The sequence below is a fragment of the Aquarana catesbeiana genome, linkage group LG06, assembly GCF_042186555.1.
Source record: "Aquarana catesbeiana isolate 2022-GZ linkage group LG06, ASM4218655v1, whole genome shotgun sequence".
Taxonomy (NCBI): domain Eukaryota; kingdom Metazoa; phylum Chordata; class Amphibia; order Anura; family Ranidae; genus Aquarana; species Aquarana catesbeiana.
The window spans coordinates 232,901,339-232,925,580 of NC_133329.1; the positions used below are offsets into that span (position 1 = coordinate 232,901,339).

At 40.1% G+C, this 24,242-nt stretch overlaps 1 protein-coding gene across 1 annotated transcript in view; it reads right to left on the minus strand.

Annotated features, from left to right (window-relative positions):
• Positions 1-24,242, minus strand: part of LUC7L (LUC7 like) — a 78,323-nt gene that overhangs the window by 15,468 nt on the left and 38,613 nt on the right. Inside the window, exons 5-7 of the mRNA XM_073633052.1 lie at positions 23,795-23,938; positions 18,077-18,253; positions 5,589-5,677 (exon numbers count right to left, since the gene is read on the minus strand). Of these exons, the coding sequence (XP_073489153.1) occupies positions 5,589-5,677; positions 18,077-18,253; positions 23,795-23,938 (410 nt within the window). The remainder of the gene's footprint in view (positions 1-5,588; positions 5,678-18,076; positions 18,254-23,794; positions 23,939-24,242) is intronic.

Sequence of the window (24,242 nt, forward strand, 5' to 3'; positions counted from 1 at the left end):
TCCCCTATCAGCAAGTTTTCTGGCTCCCAGGTGTCTTCTGTACAGGTAATGAGCTGAGATTAGGAGCACCCTCTTAAAGGGAGTCAACTTATTAACTGTATAAAAAAAAAAAAGAAAAAAGAAAAAAGAAAAAAGAAAAAAGAAAAAAAAAAAAAAAAAAAAGACACCTGCCCACAGAAGCAATCATATTCCAATCTCTCCACCGTGGCCAAGACCAAGAGCTGTCCAAGGATGTCAGGGACAAGATTGTAGACCTACACAAGGCTGTAATGGGCTATAAGACCATTGCAAGCAGCTTGGTGAGATAGTGGTGCGATTATTCGCTAATGGAAGAAACACAAAATAACAGTCAATCTTCCTTGGTCTGGGGCTCCTTGCAAGATCTCACCTTGTGGAGTTTGAATGATCATGAGAACGGCGAGTAATTAGCCCAGAACTACACGGGAGAATCTAGTCAGTGATCTCAAGACAGCTGGGACCATAGTCACCAAGAAAACAATTGGTAACACTACGCCATAAAGGACTGAAATCCTGCAGCGCCGCAAGGTCCCCCTGCTCAAGAAAGTACATGCACAGGCCCATCTGAAGCTTGCTAATGAACATCTTTATGATTCAGGAGAACTTGGTAAAAGTGTAGTGGTCAGATGTGACCAAAATCAAGCTCTTTGGCATCAACTCAACTAGCCGTGTTTGGAGGAGGAATGCTGCCTATGACCCCCAAGAACATCAGCAAATATGGATGTGGAAACACTATGCTTTGAGGGGGGGGGTTCTGCTAAGGGGACAGGACAACTTCACCTCAAAGGGACGATGGGACAGGGCCATGTGCTATCAAATCTTGGGCGAGAACCTCCTTCCCTCAGCTAGGGCATTGAAAATGGGTCTTAGATGGGTATTCCAGCATGACAATGACTCAAAACACACAGCCAAGGCAACAACGGAGTGACTCAAGAAGAAGCACATTAAAGTCCTGGAGTGGCCTAGCCAGTCTCCAGGCCATAATCCCATAGAATATATGTGGAGGGAGCTGAAGGTTTGAGTTACCAAACATCAGCCTCGAAACCTTAAATGATTTGGAGAGGATCTGCAAAGAGGAGTGGGACAAAATCCCTCTTGAGATGTGTGCAAACCTGGTGGCCAACTACAAGAAATGTCTGACCTCTGATTGCCGACAAGGGTTCTGCCACCAAAGTAAGAAGTCATGTTTTGTAAAAGGGGTCAAATACTTATTTCACTTATTAAAATGCAAATCAATCTATAACTTTTTTTTTTAAATGAAATAATTTTTATTGCTTTTATACACAAACAGTATAAACATGCAACCCATGTACGTAATAAAACACAAACAAAAAGGAAAAAAAAAAAAACAAAAAAAAAAAAAAACACAACCCTAAATTTCTTGCCTTATTGCTCAAATTTATAAATTTATCTACTCCCATCTTGTCATCCATCAAAAGCATCAGACCACCTTCTCCACATATCTTTTCAAATTTCCCTAGACAGGCTCTACCTCTATGTCAGGGGTCTCAAACTGGCAGCCCTCCAGCTGTTACGAAACTACAAGTCCCTCAAAGGCTGACAGTTACAAACATGACCCCCACAGGCAGAGGCTTGATGGGGAGTAGTAGTTTTGCAACAGCTGGAGGGCTGGCGGTTTGAGACCCCTTGCTCTAATTAGAAAGATATAATTTTTCCTTAATTAAGGTCCCTTTTTTGAGTACTTTCACACTGGGGCATTGGCGCTTTCAATCCCCGCTAGCGGCCGAAAAAGTGTTAAAAGTGCCCACAAAGCGCTGCTGCCGAGGCGCTGTGCAGGCGCTGCCCATGGATTTCAATGGGCAGGGGTGCTTTAGGAGTGGTGTATACATCGCTCCTAAAGCGCCCCAAAGATGCTGCTTGTAGGACTTTAATGTCCTGCAAGCGCACCGCGTCAGTGTGAAAGCCCGAGAGGTGCTTTACAGGCGCTATTTTTAGCGCTATAGCATCTGTAAAGCGCCTCAGTGTGAAAATGGCCTTAGTGTTTTCCTTTCTGCTATTGTTGGTGGATATGGGGATACCCATTTTTGTGCTATAAGCTTAATTTCTGTAATATTTTTCATTTCCTGACATACTTTGTCAAACAAATTACCCGTTATGAATCTTTTAATCGTACAACCGATTTCTAATCTCCAGTAAAGAAACTGAGTATTTGTCATATACTGATAGCAATAGACCCTGTATAGCAGTGGTCTCCAACCTGTGGCCTGGGGGCCAGATGTGGCCCCTTGCTTGATTTTCTGGCCCTTGGGGCCATCAACCCCCCCCCCACTATCAGCAACAGTGGGATAAATCCTGTCACTTGCACAGACAATGGGACACTATGCTTCCCACTGATATCAGCGATGGGACACTATTCCTCCCACTGATACCAATAATGGGGCATGATTCCTCCCATTGATGGGGCACCATTACTGACACCAATGATGGGACACTATTCCTCCCATTAATACCAACGGGGCACAATTTCCCCCCCTAATGATGGCGCATTGTTTGCTCCTACTGACGCCAAGACATTTTCTTCTGCCACTGGCCACAGTCCGGCCCCCCTAAAGGAGGACAGTAAACTGGCCCTTAGGAAGTTTGGAGACCCTGCTGTATAGGATCAGAATTTGACACTACTGTCCATTCACAAAAGTGTTTTAACTATGAGGCTAAAAAGCAATTTTTAGGATGGGGAATCGCCAACCCCCTCAGCTGCTTTATTTAGCATTAGTGTAGTTTGTTTTATACAGGGTTGTTTTTTCCTCCAAATAAGTTCTCTAAAAAGAGATTCAATTTTTCTAAACCAAAATGCTATGATCCATACAGGAGAATTCTGAAGCACGGTAATTGTGGGGTCCAGATCTTAAGATTGGCTGTGCCAATCACGGTCAGTGGGAGCTTACACCAGCTCCGACATTTATCCCTAAAGTTTGCTAATAAAGGTTTAAGATTCAAATATAGTCTTTTACATTCCGAGATCTCTCTATCTCCAAGTATTTCACTGTATGTTTAATTTGAATTTGGGAAGCTTGATCCCGGAGAGGGATTTTTAACTCATCTAATGGTAATATAGACTTATCCCAATTAATCTGAAAGTTCAAAAATAGCCCAAATGTGGAGATGAGGCACATAAGCTCCGTTAATGACTTTGAGGTATCCCCCAAGAAAATAAGAGCGTCATCTGCATATAGGGCTATTTTATCATGTCTACCCGCCCGACGAAACCCAGTTAATTCCCCTGATTGTCTAATGGCAAGGGAGAGAGGCTCCACCGCTATAGCTAACAATAGTGGAGACTGGGACAACCCTGCCTTGTCCCTCTAGACCAGTGGTTCTCAACTCCAGTCCTCAGGGCCCACCAACAGGCCAGGTTTGCAAGATAACTGAAATACATCATAGGTGACATCATTTGCTGCTCAGTGATTGCAGTATTCTAGTCTGCATCTCCCCCAAGGTAATACTTAAAATCTGGTCTGTTGGTGGGTCCTGAGGACTGGAGTTGAGAACCACTGCTCTAGACAGAGTAAATGGGCTAGATATTGTATTAATTCTGATCCTTGCTTTTGGGTCCCTGTATAACATGTTTACCCATTTTAGAAATCCAGGTCCCATACCAAAAGCCTCCAATACAGCCCATAGATATTCTCACTCCACCATATCAAAGGCTTTTTTGGGATTCTAGGCACAGTATTGCTCTAGACCCCATAACGTCCATGGGTAGTTGCACATTTAAAAAAAAAAGTCTGCGAGTGTTTGTTGATGCTGCTCTCGTTGGAATAAAACCCGTTTGGTCCCCCTGAATTAGGGTGTTAATATATCTTGATAACCTATTTGCAAGGGCCCTAGCCAATATCTTGACATCTGAGGTAAGGAGAGAGATAGGGCGATAAGATTCAGGTAACATTGGGTCCTTACCCCGTTTTGGAATCACCATCATTTAATACTTCCATTAATTCTGGTAACAAAAGTTTACCAATTTTTTTTAATAAATTTCCGTCTGTAGTCCGTCCATCCCTGGTTCTTTATTATGGGTCTGTGCAACTGCTTGTTTTAGCTCTTCTGGGGATATGGGACAGTCAAGAAATTCTCTTTCTGCCGATTTAGGTTTTGGAAGATCCAATTTATCCAAAAATGGTTTAACTTAATTCATTGACTTTGACAGAGAGTGAGGTATAAAAGTTAATATATTGACTACTACTGTATCATGCTTCACCACTCTTCCTGCATCTTTGACTGCTACGATAGCTATTGGGCCCTCTTTGCTTGAGCTATCACAGCCAACACACGTCCCACCTGTTCCCCCATCTCATAATGTTTTTGATTTTGAAAAAAAACTGCTATTTTCTGCTTTAAAGATAACATTTTATAAAGTTTCTGGGCCTCCTGCCATACTAAACACCTTTCTTCTGTAGGGTCCATGATAAAATCCTGCTCTGTCTGATTCACCATTTGCATTACTTCCTCCTCTCGCCATCTTGATAAGCTCTTAAATTTTACAGGTTTCTTTAATCATTATTCCACGTAAATAAGCCTTCATAGTATCCCAGACTACTAATAAAGATGCCGAATCTAACCATGGAAGAAAATAATCATTCCACAGAACAAGATCTATTATTGACAAATATCCATATGTGCTCGAACAGCATGAATATTCTCTGGTTAATGGATACCTAATTCTCCACATATCTATTAACCACATCTCTTGTATGTGGCCAGCAAACCTAGTTCTCGTAATACTCTGTTTATCTATTGTGGTGCTATATCCAGCTTCCTTCTCTTTATGCTATTAAAATCTCCCATTACTAAGGTTGGTAAAGTCAGCCATTGCACCGTTTTCCTAAAAACATTTTTCATCACTTCGTCATTATAAGGAGGAGGAACAGACATTCACCAACAAAGTTTTTATCATATAGTGAACACCATAGCACAATGTAGCGCCCTTCTGGGTCCTTAAAGCTCTGTTTGCCAGAAAACTGTATTGGAGCAAGAGACCAAGACACTAACTACTCCTGAATGTGTAGAGTATACAGCATGTATTTGATACGGGAATCTTGAACTTTCAAAAAGTGTAATTCTCTCGCTCAATATGGGTCTCCTGCAAAAATGATTGCAGCTTTATAAAACTCAATCACTTCAAATACTACTTGTCTTTTCCCCCTGGATTTTTTTTGGTGTTATTTTGTCTGTTAAAATAAACCTACCAGTTCTTTGTCAGTGGGCAAACATACAAAATCAGCAGGGGATCAAATACTTTCTTCCCCTTACTGTAGTTCACTTAAATCCATATTGACCGATAGTGTTTTTGCAGCAATAGAATGTAAAAAAAATATGTTAAGGAACAGATCTTCTGTATGTCATTTAAGGACCAGCAATACCAATTTATTGCTGAACAGTGATGAAGAACAGGACAAGGAACATATTTTTTCTTAGTTTTTTACTCTGTTTGAAGTGACTGGATAACGTACAGAAACTACAAAACCCCATTAAAGTCTCCATTTTATTTGGTTGTAGTTTTGGCTTAACACTTCTATTAAAAACAAATTACAGAATAGTTTTGAACCACTAACCTCTTTCCTCCTCGCTCTTCCTTTTCCCGCTCCTCTCGTCTCTTCAAGCGTTCCTGGTTCCGTTTCTCCTGCTTGCTTGCCACAGCTTTCTAAATTTGGGAAAAAATATATTTAATAGCTTTCACTTCTATAAGATGATATTTTACAACCATTTATAAACTATGATAAATCAGAATTTATAATGTTGCTTTCTAGGTTTGGTTATGCAACAATACCAAATTATTACTATAGCATATATGTACTGTAATGTGTAGTGTAATAAATATAAAGGCAGACTTCATGAAATGCAAGTATTTTAGATGTCAATGCACCCAGACCAAGCATGCAGCCACGGAAATCAGAACATCTGACTTGCATACTTGATCCTGGCAATTGAGGAAATATTTACAAAAAGAAATAGCACGACAGCTACATAACTAGCAGTTGTAGAAGAGTTTAGTAATGACAGTCTAGATATTTCTCTGCACAAAAGTGTTACCAAGAAGGGCAAGTAACAAGTATACACATTTAGCAGCCAAGGATGCTGCCATCTTAGCCTCTGATCTGCAACTGCCATGATGCTGCCATGGTGATCGGTTATGACATCAGCTATTTAATGGTTTGACAGCTTGGTTGACAGCATGAGCAAACGTGACAGGGAGCATTTTCTGTAACATTTTTTTCGAAACTGTTAAATTGATGGGTTTAGTTTCGCTTTAACCACCTCAATACCGGACACTTTCACCCCTTACCTGCCCAGGCCATTTTGAAGTTTTTAGCGCTGTCGTCACACTTTGAATGACAATTGCACACTGTACTCAATTTTTTTTCTTTTTTTCTAGACAGATCAAGCTTTAATTTGGTGGTATTTAATCACCACCGAGTTTGTCATTTTTACTATACAAATGAAAAAATAACGCCAATATATATTCTGCTACATTTCTTTGGTAAAATAACCTAAAGCAGTGTATATTTAGTTTGTGTGAATGTTATAGAATCTATAAACATATATTTGGAAATTGATCAACCCTGATGTACTGATTGCCCATCTAATTTCTTGAAGCCCTAAAATGGCAGGGACACTGACTGGTGCGGCAGCACTTAGAGACTCTGTAATTGGTGACATTCTAAATTATATTTATTTATTTACACACACTATATACAGAGTATATACATACACACATACACTTTATTTACACCGATTGCTTGTTACAGTGATGATTGCTCTAACAGCGATCCTTTTAACTATAACAAATGGCTTTCACTTATGACAGCTTGCTTACTATTGTGACTGCTGTAATAGACTACAGCTATCACATGGTACAGGGCCATTGTGAATGGCCCTGTACCATGTAATCACTGTGATCAATCACAGTAGTAAACAAGCTGCCATGAATTAAAGCCATTCATGACAGTTGTGTTTACATATTATCGTTGTGATCGGTCACAGCGATCAAAGAAAACCTGGGCCACTCAGAGCGGTGTGATATGATAGGGGCGTACGAGCAGGAAGACACCCCAGTATGTCCTCCCAGAACTGGAAAGCACCTTTCCTGGCCTCTTACAATATGATACATGGGAAGTGGCTAAGTAACAAGACTGAGGTGGACACATCAGGCGATTAGCGACTTTGGCTCTCAAACTGTTAAAGTTTTAAATAACATACAGTAAAACCTTGGTTTGAGAATAACTTGGTTTGAGAGCATTTTGCAAGACAAGCAACATTTTTTGAATAGATTTTGACTTGATATACAAACAATGTCTTGATATACAAGTAGCGTCATGTCACAACTGAGTATTAAAGAGAAGAGAGGCGCCTCTAAGTGTAGCAATATGGTTACATTTAATGACGGTACAACATTTTCCAAAATTTGCTTTGATATACAAGTGCTTTGGATTACAAGCATGTTTCTGGAACCAATTATGCTCGCAATCCAGATGGAATAAAACAGACTTGGGAGGAAACGGAAATTGATCCTTAACTACTTCAGCCCCGGAAGATTTTCCCCCTTAATGACCAGGCCATTTTTTGCACTACAGCACTGCATCACTTTAACGGACAGTTAAGGTTGTGGGACGCTGTACCCAACCAAAATTGACATTTTTTTCCCCCCACAAATAGAGCTTTCTTTTGGTGGTATGTGATCACCTCTGCAGTTTGTTTTTTGCGCTATAAACAAAAAAACAAACAAAAAAAAAAAAAACGAGCGACAATTTTGAAAAAAAAAATTTAAAATTTAGTTTTTGCTATAATATCCAAAAAAAAAAAAAAAAAAAAAAAAATTTCTTCTTCATCAGTTTAGGCCAATATGTATTCTTCTACATGTTTGTAAAAAAAAAACAAAAAAAAAAACCCCGCAATAAGCTTATATTGATTTGTTTGTGCAAGTTATAGCATCTACAAAAAAGGGGATTAATGGCTTTATTTTACTATTAATGGCAACAATCTGCGATTTTTAGCGGGACTGCGACATTGCAGCGGACAGAGCGGACACTTTTTTTTAGGGCCATTGACATTTATACAGCAGTCACCGCTATAAAAATGCAGATTACTGTGTAAATGTCACTGACAGGGAAGGGGTTAAATGTGTTCCCTCGTGTGTCTTTCTAACTGCAGGAGGATGGGACTGACTAGAGGAGACAGATCGCTGTTCCTAATTACTAGGAACACACGATCGGTTTCTCCTCTCTTGTCAGAATGGGGATTTGTGCGTTTTAGATACACAAATCCCCATTCTGGCTCTCGTGCCCACGATTGCAGGTGGCCGGTGGACATCATGGCCGCGGGCCACACACATCAGGTTCCCCGTCGTGCTGCGGGCGTGCCTGCTATGGCTCCTAAAAGTAGCTGACGTACCAGTAAGGTGATTCGCCGGACGAGCCGACCTACCACCGTATGACGGCAGCTGGTTGGCAAGTGGTTAAAAAAATTTGATAAAAGGGCTCATTTCAATTATCTGCTACCCGATAGTTTAATTCCAGGCAAACTAAAGCTAAACCCCGATTTTAAAACTATTCTATCTACCACATAAAATAAAAGATGCGTATATACTTACATATTCTGAAGCCAACCTGCTGCAGTCACATGACTAGCTTCAGTGTAGAGGAGAAACCGTAGATAATGATGCCCCCATAGTAAGCCTATGGGTGATGTCATTGCTCAGGCTCTGCAGCAGTTGCTGCTGCCTCTCCTCTACACTTAAGGTGGCGCTGTGACCCAATCATGTGACCAGATCGGAGCAGCTTCAGAATAGGCATGTTTTCTTTTACAGGCGTAGATACAGTAGTCTTAGAATGGGGGTGAGAATATATTTAGCCTTAGAATCGGACTTTAATCTAAATCTATCAATAGATTCTAGAGAATTGGAATTCAGATCATAATTCAAAAACAGCAACAAAATCAGTGTCAAGAGTAAGAGCGACCAAAAGGAGAAAAAAAAAGATCAGTCTGGAATAAAAAAAAAAATACTCCCAATACAACACATATGAAAAAACAGAAAACAAAGGTCTTGAACCTGTCTCTAACACTGAAGAACTAGACAGACACTTACAGCTGGCTATGGGATTGTCGTTTTCACCTAGTACACACTTAAATGTCTAGCACATTATTGGATGTCATTTGCTTTGTATTAAATTGTATTCTTCAGAAAAACTTTAATGCTACAACAAAAGCGAATAATTAACTTCTCTGGTCGAACCAGTAGCGAGTTTACAGATGCCAGCACCTCCTCTTAATATACTAGGCAAAACTTTTTTAAAAAAAATTTTGGATAGAGTACTGGAGGGTTATGGAGATTTTCATTATGTCTGTAAGTGACCAAGTCCTTAAAGTTAAAAAAAAAAAAAAAAAAAAAAAAAAAGTTGCCTTAAAGTGGATGTAAACCCTCACATGTACCCAGTGAAGTGAACAGCCACAGATGATACACAGGGATGAAACAAAACATCTCTATATAAGTATTACATCCATATCTGCTGTCTTCAGCTTTAGATACTGTTTAGAAAGTACCCTTCCTGTTAGGATTTTTCTCTCTTCCTGGTTATTGTTGCAGAGAAGCCTGGACACACAGCTGATTGGAGGAAAGGCACACACCCCCTTCTACACATAGGTAGAGGCTCTCTCCGTTGTATCATCCAGAGATGCGCTAATTTTAAGCAACCGCCTCAGACTCCAAACTCTGGCTGCTCTTATCAGAATGTGACAGAAATGTGTCAGGCTGATAACAGAGGAATGCAGCAAGAGCCCGCTACTAGACACAGGGCTTAGGAGAGAGACAAGAAAACACTGCAGATCTATGTGCCCAGCTCAAATTTCTAGAATCGGGTTTGCATCCACTAAGAGAGATACAAGGGGAAATATTTTTTATTTGGTGCATTCACAGAGCTAAACCATTGCATAGTTAGGTTGAAAAACAAAACAAAAAAAAAAACAAAAAACACAACAAACCCCCACATACACAAGCCTTCATCCACAGTTGATACAGAGGAAGGCGAAAAACCCCAGCAAAGCATGGTCCAATTTGCTACAACAGGGGAAAAATAAATTCCTTCCTGATCCCCCTAGAGGCAATCGGATTTTCCCTGGATAACTTTTATAAATGTTAGTACCCAGTTATATTATGTACAATTGTGGATCCCTTCCAGGCAGAAGTAGGATCTGAGTTACTGAAGATGAAGTTGGGAGTGGGCCAGGGATGCATTTCTAATATCTCAACTGGGGAAAGAAACAGCATACAATTCCTGTGGCAAAAGAAAATCATCATAAAAAGGAGTTTCTATAAAGTCAGTATTTCTGGCGGCTCTTAATACCTTAGCTCAGGGGTGTCAAAACTCAATTTCATTACGGTTGCCCTCAAAAGGGCTGGTTGTATCTCTAATGCCCCGTACACACGATCGGAAATTCGGCCAGCAAAAGACTGATGAAAGCTTTTGGTCGGAAAATGTGATCATGTATGCGCTCCATCGGACTTTTGCTGGCGGAATTCCAGCCAGCAAAAGACAGAGCATGCTCTCAATTTTTCGGTCGGAAAAAGTTCCGATTGGAAATTCCAATCTAACCAATTCTGACGCGCAAAATTCCTTCGGAAGCATTGAACTTCATTTTCTCGGCTCGTCGTAGTGTTGTACGTCACCGAGTTCAGCAAACTTTTGTGTGACCGTGTGTATGCAAGCCAAGCTTGAGCAGAAATTCCGTCGGAAAAACCATTCAAGATTTTTCCGACGGAAATTCTGCTCGTGTGTACGCGGCATAAGACTATATAAATTTATCCAGGGCATTTTCCTCAGAGAATAAGTGCAGAAACTCAACCAGCCCATGGAGAAGTACGAAGAGTTGCAGAATATTTTTATATGGGGTCTTCCGTCACCCCAGTCTTTCAATGCTTGCCAAAGGTGCATATAACAGTCGGGCTGATTTTGGTTTGGTAGAGTAAACTTTCTTTTGTCAAAAAGTGTATGAATTTTTAAGTTACATACCAGAATGCCTCTTGGCATAAAATATGCACTTGCCAACTGCAATACGTACAGTGCCTAACAAAAGTATTCACCCCCTTGGCTTTTTATCTATTTTGTTACATTACAGCCTTTTCCTTCAGTGTTTTTTTAATCTGAATTATATGTGATGGATCAGAACACAATAGTCTAAGTCGGTTAAGTAAAATTAGAAAAATCTATAGATAAAACTTTTTCAGAAATAAAAAAAAAATGATAATTGGCATTTGCGTATGTATTCACCCAATTTGTTATGAAGCCCATAAAAGCCCATCTGGTGCAACCAATTACCTTCAGAAGTCACATAATTAGTGAAATGATGTCCACCTGTGTGCAATCTAAGTGACACATGATCTGTCATTACATATACACACCTTTTTGAAAGGCCCCAAAGGCTAAGCAAGAGGCACCACTAACCAAACACTGCCATGAAGACCAAGGAACTCTCCAAACAAGTAAGGGACAATGTTGTTGAGAAGTACAGGGTTAGGTTATAAAAAAAATATCCAAATCTTTGTTGATCCCTGGGAGCACCATTAAATCAATCATAACCAAGTGGAAAGAACATGGCACAGCAGAAAACCTGCCAAGAGACGGCTGCACACCAAAACTCATGGACCGGGCAAGGAGGGCATTAATCAGAGAGGCAGCACAGAGACCTAAGGTAACCTTGGAGGGGTTCCACAGCAGAGACTGGAGTATCTGTACATAGGACGACAATAACCCCTACGCTCCATAGAGTTGGGCTTTATAGCAGAGTAGCCAGAAGAAAGCCATTACTTTCAGCAAAAAACAAAATGGCACGTTTTGAGTTTGAGAAAAGGCATGTGGTAAACTCCCAAAATGATGTCTGATGAGACAAAAATTGAACTTTTTGGCCAAAGAAAAAGCTATGTCTGGCGCAAACCCAACAAATCAACCAAAGAACACCATCCCCACAGTGAAACATGGTGGTGGCAGCATCACGATGTGGGGATGATTTTCAGCAGTTGGGACTGGGAAACTGGTCATTGAGAAAGATGGATGGTGCTGAATACAGGGATATTCTTGAGCAAAGCCTGTACCACTCTGTGTGTGTGATTTGAGGCTAGGACGGAGGTTCACCTTCCAGAAGGACAATGACCCCAAACACACTGCTAAAGCAACACTTGAGTGGTTTAAGGGGAAACATGTAAATGTTGTGGAATGGCCTAGTCAAAGCCCAGACCTCAATCCAATAGAAAATCTGTGGTCAGACTTAAAGATTGCTGTTCACAAGCGCAAACCATCCAACTTGAAGGAGCTGGAGCAGTTTTGCAAGGAGGAATTGGCAAAAATCCCAGTTGTAAGATGTGGCAAGCTCATAGGAGACTTATCCAAAGTGACTTGGAGCCGTGATAGGCGCAAAAGGTGCCTCTAAAAAGTATTAACTTTTTCTGTTATTTTGTCCTATTTGTTGTTTGCTTTACAATAATATTAATAAAAACAACAAAACACATCTTCAAAGTTGTGGGCATGTTCTGTAAATTAAATGATGCAAATCCTCAAACAATCCATGTTCATTCCAGGTTGTGAGGCAACAAAACATGAAAAATGCCAAGGGTGGTGAATACTTTTGCAAGTCACTGTATATATAAGTTGCGGTTTACAAGTGGTTTATTAGGGTTATAGCTGAAGTTATCAGCCATAACTCAGGTAAAAAGTAAAAAATTCAGCTGACGGCAGGCTCATTAAAGTGGTCCGAGCAGCTCATTAGCCGCTGGAACGCTTTTAGGAGCAGCGGGAGCGGACCTCCCGCTGGTGTTTCTCAGACCTACCATTTTTACTGACGTGCCGAGAAACAATCCAACGGTGCAACCGGCTGGTTACAGAGGTGAACAGAGACCAGATCATCTCTGATCACCTCTATGGGCTTGGAGGACCAGAGTGACGTCACTTCCAGTCTAGTAAACAATTTTTATTTTTTAAAAGCAAAAAAGATCAAAACTTTAGATTTTTTGCTTTTAACCCTTTTGCTGCCTGGCCCTGTGCTCCATTTTGTACACTCAGGTGGCCAGACCATTTTTGCCATTTTTCATTTTTTACTTATAGCTTTCAGAATTTGTGAAAGACCCCCAAACCATATATTTTCTGAAAGCACATGATCAATAGAATAAAAAGAAGCTGCTACTGATTCTTTAGACCCCGTGGTATTTGCACGAATGTTTATCAAACCAATATATTTGCAAAAAATACACTAAACCATTAGCAGATAAACATAGCAAAATTTTACAAAATTCCTACTAAATATAAAAAGCTTAACCTGTATTGAGTTATTAAATAACAAATATTTGTTACTTTTAAAGTTGCGCCTTTTTGCGAAATGTTGAAAATTGAACAGACGCAAAAGTGTAAATATCCAAATTACTCTATAAATCTGAAGGTTACAGCTTTCAGTATTTGTGAAAGACCCCCATAAGCATATTATTTCTGAAAGCATATGACCTCTAAAACAAAACGGTGCTACTGATTTTTTAGACCCCGCGGTATTTGTGCAAATGTTTATCAAACCAATATATTCGCAAAAACTGCACTAAAACCATTATTAGATAAAAAGCTAATTTTACAAAATTCCTGCTAAATCCCTACTAAATATAAAAGCTTAACCTGTATGGAGTTAATACATAAATATTTGTAATTATTAAATTGCGCCTTTTTGCAAAACAGTTCAAATCGAACATATGCAAAAATATAAATATACAAATTTCTCTAAAAATATGAAGGTTTTCATTTTTCCCTTACGGTATTCAGAATTTGTGTAAGCCCCCCAAACCATATATTTTCTGAAAGCATAGGACCAGTAGAATAAAAAGAAAGTGCTATTGATATTTAAGACCCCACGATATTTGCGCAAATGTTTATCAAACAATATTTTTGCTAAAAATACACTAAAATCATTAATAGTGGATTCATACATGGCAAAATGTACAAAATTCCTGCTAAATTCCTAGTAAATATAAGAGTTAAAACTGTATTGAGTAAATAAATTTGTACATTTTAAATTGCACCTTTTTGTGAAATGGTGAAAAGGTACGCAAAACTGTAAATTTACTCTAACAATCCAGGTTACCATTTTTCACTTACAGCTTTCAGAATTTGAAAAGACCCCTCAAACTACATATTTTCTAAAAGCTCATGACCTGTAGAATAAAAAAAAGTGCTACTGATTTTTTGGGCCCCACAATAATTGCGCAAATATTATCTTACCGCATTCTCACAAAAAATACACTAAAATCATTAATATTGCACAAACACAATGTAACTTACAAAATTCCTGCTAAATTAGTACTAAAGCATCGTTCAAATGTGGCATACTAAAGTGTACGTCCATGTTTACCCGCACAGGGATGCACAGGTGTTCCATGCATCCCTGTACAGGCAGTCCCATTTATGTCAATTAGGATGCAACGGCTGCACAGGCATAGCTGCTGTTCCCAATATGACATCCGTGTGGGTACATGACCCCGAACGCAGACAGTGAGAGCTCAAGGACATGCATGCGGACCTACATGGATATAAAATTGGGAGCAACAGCTCTGCATGGATATAAAATTGGGAGCAACAGCTCTGTTTGTGCAGTTGCTACATCCCAAAGAACATCAATGGGACCGCTTGCACAGAGATGCACCTGTACATCCCTGTAAAGGTACGCTGTGTATCCCCTTTCACACACGCACACCGATCAGGTGTGCCTGTCCGTTCTTCAGGTGGGCCCAATCGGACCACCCATCGTTTTCTATGAAGAGACTGATGTAAATGGACATGTGTCCGTTTACACCCTCCTGCATCCGATCCAGTCCGCTGAAAACAGGCGGATGGGGATTCCATACCCCATCCATTTAGCAGAAATCGGATGGAAATGAACAAGAGGTCTGTTTCCATCCTGTCATCCTCCCGCTCAGCAGGGATCAGCAGCCAAGATCCCCCGGTCACATTAGGGGTTAATAACTGATCAGCGGGTTGTAATCCGCTGAGCAGAGTTATAGAATTGTTTTTTCAGCAGAGTCTGCTGAACAATTCTGATATAAGCTTATGGTCATTGAAGTGACCATTAAGCTTGTAGAAGGAGAAATGAGGTTCAAACGGTGTATGGACTTGGCCACCTGCGGCACTTCTTAGGTCCGTATGGTGTACGGACCTGGCAGTGAAAGGGTTAAAGGTAAATGAGAGATTTGGGGTTTTCTGACACCAGATCTCTCCATAAAGAGGACCCGTCATCCCTTATCTCTATCACAAGGGAGGTTTACAATGGAATATAGGTGTAACATAACATGTTACAAAAAGTATAAAGTATCCCCCCCCCCCCCAAAAAAAAAACCCCAAAAAATTGTGTTTGAAAAACTGCTGCGCAAATACCGTGCGACAAAAAAAAAAAAAAAAAAAAAAAAAAACGCAAACTGGGTTAAATTCTCTGGCAAAAAATACTGATTTAACTTGTAAACAAAAAGTGCCAGAAAAGGCTTGGTCTTCAAGTGGATATAGATGGGACATTGACCTTAAAGTGGTTCTAAAGGGAGGTTTTTATTTTTATTTTACTGCATTCTATGCAGTAAGATAAAACACCTTCTGTGCGCAGCAACCCCCCTCTCGATCCGGTGATATTGCGTGACAGCCTTGGCTGTTCAGGACTCTTCCTTGTCATTGGCTGAGACAGCAGCGGGCACCATTGGCTCCCGCAGCTATAAAAGTCAGTGAACTGAGAAGAAAGAAGGGGAGGGGCCGAGCCGCGGCTCCGTCGGCACACAGAGCGGCAGCTAGAGTGCCCCCATAGAAATCTGCTTGCTGTGGGGTCACTTGGCAGGATAGAGAGGCCAGGAGCACTGACGGGGGACCCTAGGAGGAGGAGGAAGATTAGGGCTGCTCTCCATTGCACAAAGGTGACGGTGCACTTTTTTTGATGTGAATCACAGTGGTGCCATTGAGAAAGGGATTTTACTACTCCAAACATGGACATATATTTTGATGTTATTCAATCAAGGTTTCTCTTATAATAATTGGGACATTTCGTAGCGCGGCTTCTCATAAATTTTTTATCTATTGTTGTGTATCTCACTAAGCTGCTGCTTTCTATGATTTATGTGTTAACACATTAGCACAGTTTTAGCCCATTTACTGTTTTGCCCTTATACCTGCAAAATTGTGAGCATTATTGTGATTTTAATATTGTGGTTTTTGTAATACTTATAAAATTGTGCACAAGATGTTTGTTGTCCCCTTCATCTTGTGTGCATGCTTATTCTGGTTTGTATTCTTCTATGCTCTCCTTGCTTGGTGTAGGCTTATAAAAGTAGTGCAAGCTTTCAATATTGTGCTATGACCAAGACCAGGATTGGCTGAAGCGGGTCAGCATAGATATCATTCCTATATGCTTTAACCACTTTACCTGTGGAAAATTTACATCTCGAGATTTTAACTGAAAATTGCGTGGTTTGCCTGAAAGAGCATGCATGCTCCAAACGTGCACACGACAGCCCCTTCATAACCCCCCCCACCCACCCCCGACATCACAACTGCGGAGGACGTCTCTCGGATTCACTTGGAGCCCTGCAAACCACCAGAGCGGACGAGCCTCCACACCAGCGCTTAAAGTGGATGTAAACCCCAAATTTTTTTTTTTTTTGTGATATACTGTAGAGTATAAGATTTCCTATCCCAGTCTTGCCACACAGAGTTAATCCATCTCTGAGCAATCCTCTTTTATTGTTCAGTGAGAAAAATCTTGACAAACTGAGAAAAACTTTGTCAAATCCTCCCCCTTGCTGTGAGTGACAGGTGATTTACACATCTCGTGCACTAGCCTAAGACACAGGCATAATTTTTGAATTCCCTCCCCCACTTTCTTCAGCAGCTCTGCAACGATTGGCTGTTCCACACCTCAGAATGATTTGACATGCTGAAGTCATGTGGTTACTTTCCTGTCTTTTCACTGGATGTTAGAGATCATAGCAGAAGTTTAGTGTAAGAAATACACAGGGGAAAAATGCATATTGACAAGGGGAGTGTAGAGGTGGGCGGGGAGTCTACTGACATCATGACTCCACCCACCGAGCTCCAGACAACAGACCCACCCACAGAATATGCAGTTTTTCGGGTCTCATAACAGACAGAGGGGAGACATTTGACAGGTAAAGATACATGCAGGAGGCATGTATATCCTTATAGATAACCCCTATGACAGTAGTTTAGAAAGGATGGCATTGGGTTTACATCCACTTTAAACCCAGCCAGCTACCAGGATAGGGATTGTACAGAGGACAACCCATGTGACATGCCTTTACACATTTTACTTGGAGTTGCCAATTTTTAATAGCATTAAATGAATAACTTTACTAATTATACTACACTCAAATGAAAGCTGCTGTCTCCCTACAGGACACTACGCACAAAATGCAAGCATTAAGGGAATTCTAAAAAGGTAAACTAAAACGCTGCCATTATGCTTGCAAACAAATGGGGGAAAATAAAATATACATTATACAATATACTCATATATACAGTATACACCTCACCCTAATCTAGGCCTGAAATGACAGCACTGAACACAGGAAGAGGTAAGATTTGAAAAGTTGCTTGATGCCTTTGGATATAATAGGAGCAAACATGTTTAGAAAATGTAAATTATGAAAACCATTACATACCAATTGTGCTGATCTGTAGTAAAAAAAAAAGCAGTTAAAGTTACAGTATTCATCATCAACACTCCACACAACACTTTTCTAGTTTTGAAAAGAGTGGGAAGGGGTATAAGCGATATTAGATTTTTATTGTCGTCTATGATTTTATTACACAGATTTCATCTTGCTTTTTATCGCAGTAACAGCAAAGCAACAAATTGAGAACGCAGGCGATTGGAAATTGGAACAAGAAACCACAAACAGCAATCTAACTTCAGGAGATTCTAGATACCGCCCCCTCCCCCCCACAAAGTTTTTCCATTACATTGTGTATAGCCCAACTTTCTCCCGTTACGCTTTTCAGTTTCACTTACTTAAGTAGATACTTACTCTCATTTGATCAAGTTTTTCTCTAATCAGTATAAATCCTAGGTGAAGCTTCCCACCAAAGTGATCTGCAAGTCGACGATCATTGTCATGCAGTCCAAGGTATGCAGAACACACTTCACAAACACGAAGCTTCTGCTGCTGGAAGCTGGAGGCAGGCATTGAATTGCGATATTCATCCTGCATATATAAAAGAGAGAGAAGGTAAGGCTGACAAGGTTACCATACATAAAAACGCAGAGCTTACTCTTGTAAAATCCAGCAGTTTACATAAACCGAGAAAGATCGTACAGGTGATTAGCCCGAGCCGTAACCTTTCCTAACCAAGAATCACTGAAACCAAATCTAGTAGCATCAGTATTGCAACTGGACAACCAATATGCATTCATAACAGTCAGATGGAGTCACACTGGGGCGGTAGGGGGCGTCGGCGGTAAAACAGTGCTATATTTAGCGCTGTTTTACAGCGGTATTCGGCCGCTAGCGGTGCGGTTTTAACCCCCCGCTGGCGGACGAAAAAGGGTTAAAACCCCTCGTATAGCGTGGCTATAGCCGTGGTATTACCGCGGTATAGCCGCACTGTCCCATTGATTTCAATGGGCAGGAGCGGTGAATACACCGCTCCAAAGAAGCGGTTGACAGGAGTTTTTTTTCTTCTCCTGCCTAGCGCACCGCTTCAGTGTGAAAGCCCTCGGGCTTTCACACTGAACAAACAGCGGAGGCTGTTTAGGGGCGGTTTGCAGGCGCTATTTTTAGCGCAATAACGACTGCAAACCGCCCCAGCGTGAAAGGGGTCTAACATAATAGAAAAATGTGGGCTGCAATTGCTGGTCTCCCTCCAGAAAATGACTGTGCTTTAAAAGTGAAATCAGAGAAATTGTTGCAATTGCTTTTTCAGTTAACCGATTGTACCTTCTTGGCTTCAATACTGTGAGGTACTGACCTTGGAAACGTATGAACACAAGGAAAATATGACAAAAGTTCTCATCCACATATCTGTTCCATATGAATTATTAAACTTCTAAAAATAGAAGTATCAAAGAAGCAGTTCAGCACTGGGAATCTTCACTTTACTCTCATTTAAAGCTTGCAGGTATGCAACATGCTGAAGTCTCTGAACGTGAAAGAATTATGCCTGTGTGTCCCAATTGCCTTCAAGTCTAAGGACAGCCTTGGATTTCATGATATAAATGCAAGTAATGTTGCAAAAAATATTAATTTGAATGCAGAGCCAGCTATTGTTTTTTAAACAGCATAAAAAAAAAAAAAAAAAAAAAAAAAAAAGGAGTTCAATCCACTATATTATGAGAATGGGATGATAGGTAAATAAAAGTTTTAAAGTGTTTGTAAACCCTGTACAACTACTTTTACCTACAGGTAAGCCTATAATAAGGCTTACCTTTAGGTACCGTGAATTTCTCCTAAACTTGCATAGTTTAGGAGATAGTAACTGTATCCGCATGTGGCGACGTCATCAGCACATGCGCACTAAAAAAACGGCTCGCTTGTGCCGTTTCTTCAGCTGCTGTGCCGTTACCGGCGGCTCCTGCGCGCATGAGTGACGTAATCGTGGCTCCGGCCAATCGCAGAGCAGAAGCCCATGAACCCGGAAGTAACTCCGGGACGACATGTCGCCGGTCACAACGGTGTACCGGGACCGCAACAAAGCATTGTTCTAAGGTAAGGATTTCATAATGAGCTAGTATGCGAAGCATACTAGTTCATTAGGCCTTGGTCTTGCAGATTTTTTTATCTATCTGAGTTTACAACCACTTTAAGAAGCCACACAGTACACATTGTAATGCTTAAAGTGATTGTAATGTCTAGATTTTTTCAATTAAAATAACAAACATGGTATACTTACCTGTTCTGTGCAAAACCTCCTCTTTTAGGGACTCCTGCTGGAACTTCAGGCTCCTCCTTTTCTGTGTGCCCACATTATCAAGCTACTTTTTATCAGGGCACATGTACATGCTTGCTCCCGAGCAGTGTCTATGGAGCCGCGCTCTAGACACACATGCACAGCTAGGCCTCGCCCACCTCCTCCCGGTCCCTCAGGAATGCATTAAAAGGTAAAAGCAACCAGCCTTTGGACCCACTTTAACAAAGGGTGTTTTGGACCATTTTGTCCCACCTTATCCTGAGTGGCGTACAGCAGGAACAAAAAACTGTTGCTTGGAAGATGCTGTTTTATTTACAGACCTCCAAGTACCCTTTTTCACAGGGGTGTCATCACTTCAGTTATGTTTTTGCCAAGAAAACAAATGGATTCACATTAAGGCCCATTCACATGGGCGTTTAGTCTGGATAATTCTGTGAGTTGATCAGACAGATCCAGACTGGACCACATTGTATGGGTAAGCGGATGTAAACTGATTATCATCTGTTAGCTGCCTAGATCAGTATTCATCGAGATCCGTAAGGCTGCGTCCTTTACCATTTAGTCAAATGTCCATTCACAGGCAAACTTTTTTTTGTTCTTTTGTCGCCTATGATCTGTTTCTTCAACAACTCAAAAATCAGATGAAGAAAAATAGATCTGTTTACATTTGCCCACCCATAGACATACACATTGTGGTTCAGTGTGGATCTGTCTGAAAAACTGACAGAATGATCCAGACTGAACGCCCATGTGAATGGGCCCGAATACAAAGCCAACTTTCCAAGTGCAATAGCGGTCAAAATTATTTATGCGCTCAGGCATCTTTTTATTTAATGCATACTGTATACCAGAACCAGTTACAGGACAATGGTCATATGGAACTCCAACTTGGTGCGGACACCCAAGATTGCAATACCGTATTTTACGCCGTAAGGGACGATCTTTTACACTTAACAAAACGGCCCAAGAAGCGGGTCTCGTCTAATACGCTGGGTATAAAACGCCACCCGCTGGATGTGCGGCAATACTGTAGTGTAGCTTCGGCTACATACAGTATACACCGCTGAACCACTCCCGGTGAGCGATGTATCCTATTAATGAATATATATATTAGGGCCGAAACAACTAATTGATTAATCGACAACTAATCGATTATGAAATTAATCGATTACTATTTTCATAATCGATTAATCGGCCAGCAACATAACAAGGTTAAAAAAAAATAAAATTAGCCTTTTAGAGTACTTAAAGAGCAAATAATAGCTACTGTAAATATTACTTTCACTGTTGCACAGTAAAAAAAAAAATGAACTCCTTATAGCAGTGATTATTTGCACTTTTTGTACTATAAAGGGCTAATTTTTTTTTTTTTTTTTTAAACCTCATTATGTTACTAAACGTCTTAGACCTAGTTCACACCTATGTATTTTTTGGTGCTTTTTGCAGAAACGCACTAAAGTTCATTTAACGTTCACATCTATGCTTTTTTTTAGCTGCTGCATATTTGGAAAGGGCCAAGGACTTTTTTCAATGCAAAACTGTGCTTTTTTGGTTCAATATACTTCAATGGAGAAGCTGGAGAAAAACATGTAATGCGTTTTTGCAGCAATTTTGTTTTTTTTTTTTTATCTACCCAACAACAAATTTGGCAAAAAAAAAAAAAAAATGCAAATCGCAGCAAAATCACAAAAAATCAAAACGCACTGCAGAAACGGATCAAAAGCAAACTGCATCGGTGTATACCAAGCCTTATGCTGGCCATACAGATCAATTTTCAGACGAGAATATTCATACGAAAAATCTTTGTACATTCACTGAATGAAAGAATGTTGTTTGAAATTTTCACTTGCTTTTAACATTCTGTTTCAAAACGAATGTAATTTCTGAACGAAAACCACATACACTGTCTGAAAATTCCTTTGACCAAGAAGTTTTCTATTTCTAAAATGTTCCAGTCACTGTGGTTGAGAACAAACGTTGATTTTACCCCACTAACGATTAGAAAATCGAACCAACGTTCTTAAAATGACATTTTTTTTTTTGAAGGAAGACATTGTTTTTGTATGGCCAGCATAATATATTACAGTTCTGTTTGAAAATCTGCAAAACAGTCTAACTTATTTTCTTTTTAATAAAAAAAAATTGATCTCTGACTGACGATATTTACCAGATTCAACCTCTAATAGTACATACAGTATATATCTCTTCTGTTCATTATTCTCAGAGTGGATTAAAGATTTTACTCCCCAACCATATAGTTGGTTATTTATATTTACCACTGCATAGAGATATTTAAGAATAAATTGCCTTTTTTTTTTAAACTTTACATATTAAGGGCTCCTTCACACGGACGTGTGCGTGTAAGGAGCCCGCTCTACTCAGCGGGGGATTGCTCCATCGATCCCCGCTGAGCAGGCAGATGACAGGTCCGTCGCTGCACACTGTGCAGCGACGGACCTGTCAGAGCGCCGCTCTTCCCTATGGGGGATCGGATGACGACGGACCGTAGAGTCAGTCGTCACCCAATCCGATAACGGATGGAAAAGTAGGCTTTTCCTCCGTTACACTTTTTCGGATCGGAGGTCAGCAGACATGTCACCGCTGACTTCCGACGCTGCTTAGAGGTCTATGGAGGGTCCGTTCAGGTCCGCCTAAAAAACTGACAGGCGGACCTGAACGGATCATTCATGTGAAAGAGCCCTAACTAATTTATACACCACACTTTTTTTAAGGTTATTAACCGATTAATCGAAACAATCGGCCAACTAATCGATTATGAAAATAATAGTTAGTTGCAGCCCTAATTTATATACACACACACACACATACACCACGGCACTATGTTTGAGGTAAATGTAGATGCTCACCCTTAAAGAAATCCATAGAAATCCAAAACTGGTTAAGAGCACTATAAAATGTCTTAGCATGTTACTTTTCCTAAAGATAGGTTACTTGCACTGCAGTGGTTGACAACTATGACACGGTCATATATTGCTGTGATAAAGTGTGCAATTTGCTATCTAGATCCTTTTTAGAGAAAATGGAGTACTGTCTGTGATACTTTTTTTTTTTATTTGAACTAACATATTTTCAAGGACGAGCTTTCGGGGTATGTCCCCTTCAAGATCCAAGCAGTATTGAGTACTGCTTGGACCTTGAAGGGGACTCACCCCGAAAGCTAGTCTTGAAAAAAGATATGTTAGTGCAAATAAAAAAAGTATATATACAGACAGTACTCAATTTTCTCTGTCACAACTGCACTAATACTGCTACAATCACCTCAAGTAGATCCTTTTTAAGTAGCTATGACAGTGAGCTGAGTTATTGAAGGAGAAAGGAGAATGCATGAGTGTGAAGAAAAAAAAAAAAAAAAAAAAAAGGAAAAGAAGAGGCATGAAAACAAAAAGGCTGCTGGGCTTTCACCTTAAACACATATTCCCAATACTGTATGTAGCAGATTTTATGAAGTATACCATGGAGTCATTATTAATCTAACTTGCTGAAGGTCTGATCTTAACAGCTGTAGATGGAATGGGAAACACCAGCCAGAAGACACTTGCTAGCTAATGAAAGCACTTTGGATTCAGTCAGTGGGAAAAAAAGAAACTCCAAGGCAGCTACAGTAAGTGGGTATGGGTGAGACATTGGATGTGTGAACAAGAAGAATATGAAACATGCATACTATTGGCACCTGAATTTTTTATTTTTTTTTAAACACCTCTGGAGTTTGCCAAGAGAAGCTAACAAAAACTGATCTAAATTTTAACCAAGCTAACTATGAAGCTATGTATACATTTATAGTGGGGGGGGTGTTAGGATTATATAGCACAATCACCAACCTCAGCCTCTCTTTTCCTAGCCTTAACTCTTTCCATTTCCAACAGAATTCTTTGGGAGTCTTCCACATTCCCTTCAGCTCCCAGCTGTTCAGCTTTGGCTAACAGTTTTCCAATCTCTTCATTCAATTCATGAACTTTTTCTGCCTGGAAAGAAAAATACAAAAACAAAATAGTTGAGTGACCAATACAACCGCTATAAGTTTTTTTTTTTTTTTTAAATTACCAGCAAGTAAAAACAGAAATTACGCTAATTGCAGTATCACAATCATACCACATGCAATGGACATAATTGTGGAGCTGTATTTAGTGGGACTGCTTTAGCAGTCCCACTATTGTTATTCGATTTTATTTATTTTTAATTTTAATTTTATTCCGTACGTTTTTTGGCTCTGCGTAACTTCTGTATACTTTCGGCTATTAAAACCATTCAACTATTAAAATGTTTGTC